General features: G+C 45.8%; 1 protein-coding gene across 1 annotated transcript in view; it reads right to left on the minus strand.

The window, feature by feature from the left end:
• COL9A3 (collagen type IX alpha 3 chain) overlaps window positions 1–10,674 on the minus strand; it is a 97,242-nt gene that overhangs the window by 17,468 nt on the left and 69,100 nt on the right. Inside the window, exons 16-22 of the mRNA XM_019510133.1 lie at window positions 9,659–9,712; window positions 8,362–8,415; window positions 7,536–7,589; window positions 6,360–6,413; window positions 5,775–5,819; window positions 4,663–4,716; window positions 3,774–3,827 (exon numbers count right to left, since the gene is read on the minus strand). Of these exons, the coding sequence (XP_019365678.1) occupies window positions 3,774–3,827; window positions 4,663–4,716; window positions 5,775–5,819; window positions 6,360–6,413; window positions 7,536–7,589; window positions 8,362–8,415; window positions 9,659–9,712 (369 nt within the window). The remainder of the gene's footprint in view (window positions 1–3,773; window positions 3,828–4,662; window positions 4,717–5,774; window positions 5,820–6,359; window positions 6,414–7,535; window positions 7,590–8,361; window positions 8,416–9,658; window positions 9,713–10,674) is intronic.

The following is a 10,674-nucleotide window of genomic DNA, read 5'->3' on the forward strand; positions in this document are numbered from 1 at the left end:
GAGTTTTGAAAACCCACTGCCAGCTTTCAAAGAAAGGGGCTGGGGGACTTGTGCAGCCCCGCTGAAAGGCAGGTAGGAGGAGGTCCGTGGAGTCCAGCCAGCCCTGTAAAATGCTTGCAGGCAGATGTCACGGGGGGTGCGTGTGCACATGACAGCCTGGCCATTGCACCCCCTGCCACAACGTACATGCAAATGGCACAATCGGCACCTGCAACCGTTTCCTGTTCGCTCCCAGTGTTTTAACAAGACTGGTAGAAAATGATCATTTCCTTTCAAGAGCCTCTGATATAGTCCCCTGAGGAAAAGCCACACACCTAAACCTTAGGCAACGCTTCAAAAGCCCTGAAGTGACTGAGGAGCCTAAGTCCCATGTTCAAAGTAACTCGGGCACTTCGGGGCCCTGCCACGGGGTTACAGGCTAGCAGGGCAACATCGCAGTAGGGCCCTGAAACCAAAGCTTTGCACAGGGCTCCCAAAAGCTCCTGGCTGTGCAGCCTGAGACATCCCGACTGTTGAGAAGTCCCTTTAGAAAGGGAGACTCAGACCCACAAGCCACTGAACTCAAATTTCTGAAAGCCCCTAGGCTCAGTGATTTTCAAGCTTGTTTCATTTGCAGACCCCTAAAAATTTTGAATGGAGGTGCGGATCCCTTTGAGTGGTCAGTGTGGGTATTCGCACACCTTTGATTGATCGCTGTCACCTTTTGTGGACCCCTTAGACAATCTGTGGACCCCCAGGGGCCCATGGACCACAGGTTGAAAACCACTGCCCTAGCTCAACCTGTGCACCATGTGCTTGTCCAAATATTGCCGTTTGCTTAGATAGCAAGACACCCTTAAAACAACCCAGCCCATGGTTACATGTACTAGAGGTCAAGCAATGATTTTTTTCCCCACCTTGAGCACATAGTGTACAAGTCATAGTTGCACACTAACATTAAATAAGCAGCAACTGCATTTAAATGAGAGCTATGCTGGTGGGGTGGAGAACTAGTCTTAGTCCCAGACTGGCAAAAGCATGGGTGCAAGCCAGACTTTAAGCACATGAATAATCCTACTGTATTATTGTGTAGGGGTTCACACAACCCCTACACAAGGGGTTGTGTGAACACGGGCCTGTTTTACCCAACAGGCACCCGGGTTGTAGTCAGTAGAAATATTCACGTGCTTAAATTTGGGTAAGTCTTCTTCTTCACTACAGCCCCGGAGAACATAATGTTCACGTTGGCTGCTAATTGTTTTTCATTTCAGTAGTCTAGCATCACTTCCTGAATAACGGCTTTCCCAATTCAGGGACGTGGCGATTCAGTCTGTATTTCTCAAGATAAAATGAACGGGAGGATAAAGCAGCCGTCCGACAATAACACATCTCTTCCATTGCACAACGGAGGCAGAGAGAGTGAAGGCCGTGTCTTGGGTGATGTGCTGCCATGAGCGGCAGCTGTTGGGACTGCAGGGCAGCTGTGTCTGCAGTTACTCAGTGATTTCATGTCATGTTAACTCACTTCACAAAAAAATAAAATAAAATAAAATAAAAACAATCCATGTTTCTACCTGTCAGGCTTGCATCCTCACTTTGGCATCTGAATACCGGGTTGCATTTTACTGATTCATGGAGCAGCAACAACAAGAAAGAGTCTGGTGCAGATACGAGAGTTACACTGGAATCCAGTGCCATCTCCCTTGCCCGAGTCAGCTCCGCAGGGCTCCCAAGTTCAATTAATACTTCATTTTTTAAAGGGAGCAGATATAAACCAGAATAAGAAGCAGATATGAACTGGAATAACACCTAGTTAAGCAAACCAGTGCCAGGGTCACTCAGCCACCCAACTACCTCCATGAGATGTTTTCTCTCCATTTTCATTTTCTGGCTTTTCCATGTAACTCTGTTACTTGCCCTCCCAACTGTTTTGTGAAAGATGCTTTACTAAATAAAGTGTTGAGCTGGAAATTATTTCCTGCTAGTGCCTTTAATTCTGATGGCTATTAAGTATCTGGAATAATGTCACTAAAGCCAATGGAGTTACTCAGGATCATGGTCGTCAGCACAAACCCCCAATTGTAGAGAACCATCAATCCTTCTGGATCATGGCGCACGCATGAGAGGTCACCAGGAGCTTTGATGCATACACTTAGGCAGGAGCATGGACCCTGCCCTCCCAGGACCAGATCTGTCATCCCCTCTTTAGATGTTTGAGGAAATCCAAAGGCCAGATGAGGTCCAGACATCGAGCACCTGACTAGCTATAGCTATACGCACATCGAGGAATCAAACCCAGGTTGCCCGCATAGCGGGCAAGGTTTCTACCACCGAACCACAACAGCAGGTAAAACCCTCTTACTGACACACTTATACCACTGTGACCCTTGCTTAAAACCATTTCATTTCAGTTGGGAATTTACTGACACAAATTAAACAGAGCGGCTTAAACTACTGGCACACCTACCTTCAGCATTTGCAGCAGTTTAATTTGATCAGCTCTTAAGGATGTGGACACACAGTAAAAGGGGACAGGGCATTACCATGAATGCTCTGATCCCATGGTAAATTGAAGGATTCACCTCATTAACCCACTTGACTTTGCTAGCAGAGACAAGGCCTGAGATGAGATTTGACCTACTGTCTTCTTTACGCCAGTTTTACTATGAAATCCTGAGGACCTAAAACAATGTTTTTGGGGTTTGTTTGTTTTTTTTTAATTTCTAAGGTTTATTTCCTCCTCTGCAGATATCTACTGAACAAAGTCATTCAGAACAATATATCATTGGACTGCTCAATTCTTCCAAGGGGCACACTGCCGAAATCATGGTAGACTGACTGTAGGCTTCCCGATTTCAAAATGAGATAAAAAACCCTGGAAGGATGGGTCCAGCCACAACCCTCATAGCACTCGTTGGGTACACCAGGAAAATGGATGGTTTCATATTGTGAACAAAATCTGTTCTTTATTTTACCATATGATGCTCAGACCTGGTGGGCAGCTATTTAATTACTTTTGGATTCCTCCTGCATCACTGTGTACATGGCTCTTTATTCCCTGTTCTCTGAGATAATGATAAGAATGGATAGGAAGAATACTGTTGTGGACTGGAGATGCTTTTAACCAGAAACTGCAACAATTCCTTGGTTTATCAGGTAATGGTTGGCAGGGGATGGAGGGGGGTGACCAAGGGGTTACAGCTGTGGAAGCATCTGCAGTGTCATTTCATGGCGGCTCGCGCTGACATTTGCTTCTTTGGCAAATGTTATGATGCAAACAAATACCCTAAATGCAGCTTGCTCCGAAACAACCAGCCCAACCTGGCTCTGCATCACAGTGTGGCCAAATGGGTATAACAGTGAGGGCAAGGAGCATATTTGCAAATCTTTTGACACATGGGTTCACAATATCAAGCCTGTCACTACACGAAGGGATCTGTACAGTTCCAGGGTTTGCTCTCAGTATTTTCTACAAGGACGGGGAGAACCGCAAGTGAAAGGAAAGGTTTCCTGCTTAGCATGCCAGGAGTGGCTTAAGGGTCAGTCGTATTAAGGAAAGGAGTGGGGGAAATGTCACTTGTTATCTAGAAAGTGCTGATGGTTCAAGCTGCTTCCATGTAGTGGAAGGCAATGGAGACGGCAGAATCCGGCCCACCTCCTGTAGATTAAATTCTCTGCCATCCATGCTACAGCAGTAGGGCACACTGCTTTTTGGCTTAGCTGGATGTCACCTCTGGTCACAGGGCTGGGTTTTCAGGCCACACAATACTTTCAAGCAGTAGCGTCCTACTTACAGATGATCCTCGCGGTCCAGACTCGCCTCTCTCTCCAGGGATGCCGGGATCACCCTGTCAACACCACCAGAAAGTCATTGTGCTGTTCTTCGGCATCAACTCCAGCCTTCCCAACCCCACCGCAACACCATGGATGCATCTACATGTTCATTAATGCACTGTGGTTACAGCGCCTTAAGTTTAGTATCTGTAATAACAGGGACTAACTGAATGCACAGTAGCTGGTGCTACTGTTCAGTAGCACCGGTGCACACGTTTTTTTGTGATGCTAATGTGCAGTAAACTAATTCAACTGTGCATTAGCATGTTAGCGTGGCGTTTGCCGGGCCGTGCTAATGCAGAGTAGAATTTGTCTACTGCGCATTTAGTGTCTTGTGTAGACGTGCCCCATTGCACAGAGGCCGCACTCATATCGCACATGGTTTACCTTTCATGTTCATTGACCTTTAAACAACAGCAAGACTTAGCTGTTGACTGGGAAGCAGATCTCAAAACCCTTTACTAAGGAGCCCACTGCTGTGTACAGCTAGGAAAACTGAGGCACAGACAGGTGAATGCCATGCCTAAAAGCCCCCAGCAGGTCTCCTGAGCCCCAATCCCATGTGCTGTTCACTAAGCCACGCAGCTGCCCTAGTGTGGCCTGCTTCTTCCCATTGCAGTACGACAGGTGGTATTTGTACATGGTCATTGCTATAGACCTGCGACCCACATCACACTGCCCAGAGAAAAGTCACATCACAGCAAAGATTTCCACAGACACAAGTGCTTATTACAGATACTCCAAGCTCTGCTGTTCCAGAGAAGCAGCATGTGAGCTGAAGCTCAGTGCGGTCATTTAAAAAGCATTCACAGAGGTTGTGATATCCAAAAAAATTGATGAGATACATACAGGGATACCTGGCTCGCCAGACGGACCCGCCTCTCCCATTTCTCCAGGGCTACCCTGTAGGAGGGGACACAAACACTCAGTGAGGACACAACTCCACAGTCATTTCTGTCATTTCTCAAGGAAGCAGATGGAAAGAGAGGATGAAATTAAAGTCTTGCTGGGGGGGATAACAAAGCACATTTGAAAACTATAAAGAGAAGACTCCAGATAACGTAGACCTCTGCAGAAGAGTCATGCTTTAGCCCACATGCTGGGACCTGCAATACGTTATATCAAACCACATGTTGGCTAAAGAAATTTCCTCCTGGCCTAGCCAGTGATCAGCAGGTACCCTGAAGCATGAGGACTAGTAACCCTGGTATCCATGAAATTATGAAGAGGCAAATGCTGAGATAGAAGATTGAAAGGAAGGAACAGACAAGACGAGCACCTTTTAATAGGCTGTTTGAAACCCTCCTTCATCTAACATTGCTGAGGGCCAGCCTGGTGACTCCAGGGGCAGGGACGACGCGCGCTGCATAAAGCTGTGCAGTAGTTTATCTTGAAGGGATTCTCAGTATAGATTCCCTTGGAGCATCATGTTATACACACTGAGGGGGGATCTGCCTTAGCAGGGGACTTTGGCAGCAGAGAAGTCACCATTAGGGTCAAAATCCTGCCGCTGGCAGAGTTCTCAGAGGCTCTTTTGGGGTCCTTTGAATTCAATCTAAGGGACCACCTGTCTTGTGGCATCTGCACACAGCTAAACCTGCCCATGCTCCCTTTCTCTGGTATTTATTCTCTGGTTAAATCCCTGGAGATTCACCTACTTTTGCATTTCCTCAAAGATCTTTAAAATGTCTTTTGAGGAATAGCTGAAACTGCAGCTCAAGTCAAGCCAGGAGGATGCCCGCTGCATTTGGGTGATCGCTCAAGAGGTGATCCAGACACATCAGGTGCAAGAAGACATGCAAGCCCTGACTCTTGCAAGCACTCATGCAAGTGCACAGATTTCAAGGAGACCACTCTGGCACTGTTGGTGTTGCAGGATGGGAGCCTAAAGTTGCAGTGCACTAGGGTGACCCAGTTAGCATTTTCCCAGACAAAACTAATCACGAATAACATTCACTTACTGGCTCACCCTTTGCGCCTTTGATACCTGCTTTTCCAGGTAATCCCTGGAATAAAAAAAACAAAACAAATTTGAAGTCAGAATACCTAGATCTGGCACAGAATAACATTCACTGCTTCCTGTCTGATTCAACATAGGAGGGGGCCAAATTTGCATAAAGCTGTGGCAGACATAAAGGCATTTCTATTAGAGACACTTTCCAGTGTGCAAATGATAGGGAAAATTACTGTTTCGTTCGTCATCCCAAGAACTAATCCCAGTCCACAGATAAGTACCTAATGATACTCCTAACATTTTCCTCTTTATTTTAGGTTTTGTTTTATGCATGCAGGCTAAAGCTTTTGGACCTGACTCCTTTCCAGGATATCTGCCTCTCCCCAGCTAACACATCCCAAATGTGTTTCCAGTCTGTATGATGAACTGTGTCTAGACACACTGTTACTGTTCTCCCTTGGTGTTATGGGAAAATAATATTACCCAGTGCCTTAAACCTTTGCAATGCCTTCAGAGACCAGGTGGCAAACACCAGATGTCCTGTCCCCCAGCTCAGTCACCTCCTTTATGGCAGCAACACTGCAATACTCACGGGAAGTCCATTTGGCCCCTTCTCTCCAGGCACTCCCATGCGGGCAGTATCACCCTGTGGAGATCAACAGGTCAAGAGGGACAGTCTACTGTAGGAAGTAAGTTGATACTATTAGCAAACAGGTGTTTTTGGAGCAGGGTTTGTCCTTCCTCATGATTTATAGATTCAAGGGGAACATGTATCATTCTGATTTTGAATCCGCTCAGGGCTGCAGTAGCTCCTGCTGGGGAAAAAACGCCCCCCGTCTTCTTTTATTCTATCACTATACTGAAAGTCACCCCAAACCTTCAGAAATTTGAGGTCAGTCTGTAAGGTTGGACACTTTGGACTGGATTCTCCAGTTTCACTTTAGTTCAGCTTCACTCAGTTGTTTCAGATTTGTATGACTATTTGTGAGATCAGATTCAGGTCTAAAATTACTCACTGAAGCTTTTGATTTAGGGCCTAATTTTAGAGTGAGACACCTGAGTACCAATCAATGGGGAAAAAAATCCCCCACTCAGCTGAAATCAATGCCGTTACACTGGTATCAAAGGAGTATTAAATGATCAGACAGGCACTTCTCATACATCCCAGGACTAATGTCAACAGGAGCATGCCTGCAAAAACACATGCATTTATCGTGTCTGCATAAAATGTGGGTGCAAATGAGTGGGCAATTAAAGATGCAAAAAGGGTGATTGTGCAAGACAGTGCCTGTTTGCACACAAAGCCTCAGACTTCAAAAGCAGCTGGCTAGGTACCCAACTCACCTTGACCATCAATGGGTGTCCAACTCATTTAGGAGCTTCAAATTCCCATTCACAGCTTTCTACTTTGAAGGATCTCACTTTATTTCCCCCAAGTCAAGATGTCCACTTTTCTCTGGATCCTCGGTCATGTCATGCCCTCCTTTAAAAATCTGAATCCTAAATTGGCACCATAACACTTAATAGTACTTTCCCCAAAAGTGGTTAGAGTGAAAGGATTTCTATTGGCCTATTTATTTTATATCATGGGGATAAGGAACGATCCTTCTGAATAACTTTATTCTATACTATACTTAGTAACATCACAGAAAAAGCTCACTCTTGAACCAAAACCTTGCAAGATTTGCTCTTCTTTGAGCAGAGCAACAAGCTTATGAAAGCAACCAAAATTTTTCTGTGCATGGTGTTTAAGTAGGATTTTACAAACCTTCTCACCATCGAGTCCGAGACTTCCATCTCGACCATCTTTCCCAGGTATACCCTGAAAACACATGCAATGCAGAATAAGCATATGACAAAGCACAGCACAAAGGTCCCAAAACATGTAAGGGTCAATCAATATTTCAGGAATGAATTATGAAATCTCTTTTACTGGTTCCTCTGAACCCAATGCTGGTTTAAGGTTCCTTCAATTTTCCATAGACTAGTCTGCACCACGTACTCGTAACGAAAATATAAGTTCTAGACCATAAAAGTTCAATCCAGATCTTACTTGAGGGAAAAAAAAATCTTACAAATTCTTCAGTTAAAACTGAATTTCAGATAACTGATGGTAACATTTCAAATTTTATAAAGGAAGCAATAAAAAAGCTATTTTATTAAAATGCTTTAAGAATGACAGTTTAAATTGCATAGCCCTTAATGAAGGCATAAACCTCTGCTGTAGCTGACCCTATACCTGCTTTTTTTACTTGAAAGCATAGGTGTAAGTGGATGGTCAGACTAGGCTGCCTTCAACACTTTCAGGGAGTTGGCAGACAAGTATTCCCCACCCCCCACTCCTGCAGCTATAAGAGGCCAAATTTCAGTCTCACTGAAGCTGGGCAGAGATCTGCCATTGCTTGCAGCAGAACCAGGATATGGCCTAGAAGGGTTGCAGCAATGGGCTCAGGTGCAGGTTACCTTGAAAATATCTATCTTGGTGCAGAAACCATGTCAAAACAGGAATGGAGGGCATCTCTCCTATCATTACCTGTACAGTCATGGCATGAAGAAGGTAACTGAGAGACTTGTACTGTTCAAGGTTGACTTACAGGTTCTCCTATGGGTCCCTGGGTTCCTGACGTTCCCTTTGGTCCAGGTCTACCCTGGAAACAAACAAGTAACATATGACCCAGTACTGAAGGTATCAGGAGGAACAGCCCCAGAGCAGAGCAGTAAACTACAGTGATGTGCAAACCCCAGAGGCTGGTTTGACTCAGGATGTGTTTGACCTTAACCTGTCTAGAGATGCATGACTAGCTCCCCCGGAGCATCAGATCTACAAAAGCTGTAGCATGCTCATCATTACTCAGCACTAGCAGCTTGACCCAGCACAGAAAGAAGTCACTGGGTATATATATTCCCAGTGATTTTGATACATGTTGAATTAAGCTGCAAGGATGGAGGCTTTTGTAGAAGCATTTAAGCACTGCTTGTTCAGTCATCCAATGCCTATAAGTGGGCACATCCCCTTTTCCAAAGGAAGGCCGACACTTTAGCTTAAATTACTTAACAAGAATTATATTTTCAAATGCATCCTCTAAATTTAGTCCTGTCATTGCTTTTAAGGATTCTAGGTGCGGAGAGATGAACAAATTATACTGAGTTAAAAGTTGGGGTCAGGTGGGACTATTCAGATATCTGCCACTCCGCAGTAACTGCTTCATGTGTCCACTCCTATCCTATGGCAAGTGAAAGCTAATCCAGGGCAGTTTGCCCCCAACTGCTGTGGTAGTCCAGGAGGTATGGCAAGAGGCAAGAATACTTGTGGGTGATATCTTTTATGGGACTACCTGTATGGTTGGCACAGACATGGACAAGCTATTGGGTATCACAGTGCCCTTCCTGAGGCCTCTCTTCTTGCTTATCTTAAATACTGTGATTGCTTTATAAGGCTACCACTACTTTGCACATCTCCAATGGTTTCCATTCATTGATCCCCAATAGGGATCATTCTCCCATTTCACTAAGGGGGAAACTGAAATACAGACACGTTCGATAATTTGCCAAAGGACACAAAAGCCACGCATGTCTACGATAGATATATTGTGCTCTGCAGCAGCATCCTCTAGTACCCTGCACTGCTTCTGGCAGGTTGCTTCCTTAACTAGCTGGTGCATGATTGTGTCCACATGGCACCAGGGCTGTCTGGGTGACGTGGCATGAGGACAGGCTAATAGGCACTTACTGCCTCTTCTCCAGAGACACAAAGACTCTCCACCTGGAGAAGTCTTCCTTGCACCAGACAAGCCACTAAGACAAACCAGCTGAGCTCCCACTACACTATTAACAAACCCTTCCGACGGCCAGTCAGTGTTTTTAGTAAAAGGAGTGTTTTATTGCACTTACGGTATCCCCTTTAGGCCCGCGAAATCCTTGAGGCCCTCTTACTCCTCGGTCTCCCTGTAATGACCAAAGAAAAGCCATTAACCATCTCCAACTCGATGAGAGAGCCTGACATTTCTGGAGCACGAGACTTTCCCCCACCCCCTTTCCTGAGAGCTGCTCTCTGGAATTGGCACTGTCGGGGTTGAAGGATGCACATTAAAGGCTGCTGTACATCCTCAGTTACACTCTGCAATGCTTTACATATGGATGCATGGCACTTGAGGCTCTGATGACAGTCCCACAGTGCAGGGACTCTCTCTCGTCCTTCGTGCCTTGGAAGTACTTTGTTAAATAAATAGAGCAGGGCAGATTTCAGCAGGCATGTCCAGGAGCCTGGCTGCAGTAATGATACACCTGTTTGCTCAGGGTGAATGCCATCCATTGCACTGAGGGCTGTGGGAAGGTGACCACAGTAGTGGGCATGGAGGACTAGGCATCCGGGGCCCCTGTGTCCACCATGCAAGGTACAAATGACACAGGATCCATAGTGGAGAGGTTTGGGGGCAAGGTAGAGAAAAGTGGCGAGAGTGTTTATGGGGTTCACAATCCGTGACTCCATTGAGCTTATATCCCACAATAGGGACTGAAAATTGGACAGTTTATTCAGGGCCCAGATGTTATATGCTGGGTGCATCCTATACCCCAGCAAGTGCATGATGGATCTTGTGCACACGTTCCATCACCCAGGATTCGTACAAAGGGAGTGAATCGCACCTTAGCTGTAGAGCAAAATATTATAGCTCATCTTCTAGGCTGGGACCTAAGTCTGTTTTAGAGCTGTGGGGCAGGGGACCACAGAATAGCATCCACAGCACTTTCTCGACAACCTCCTCTTCCTAAGCAGAACATCTGCCCATGGGCAATGCAGCAAGCTTCCCCTTCCCTTCCCGAGTTTCTGCCCATATCAAGTGAGGCAGAGAAGGGTGAACTATAGGAGGGCACTGACCTTCTTTAGGTAGAATTAGGGCATGTGCGTG

This window comes from Gavialis gangeticus, unplaced genomic scaffold (genome assembly GCF_001723915.1).
Source record: "Gavialis gangeticus isolate Ggan-Ray unplaced genomic scaffold, GavGan_comp1, whole genome shotgun sequence".
In the NCBI taxonomy this organism is placed as follows: domain Eukaryota; kingdom Metazoa; phylum Chordata; order Crocodylia; family Gavialidae; genus Gavialis; species Gavialis gangeticus.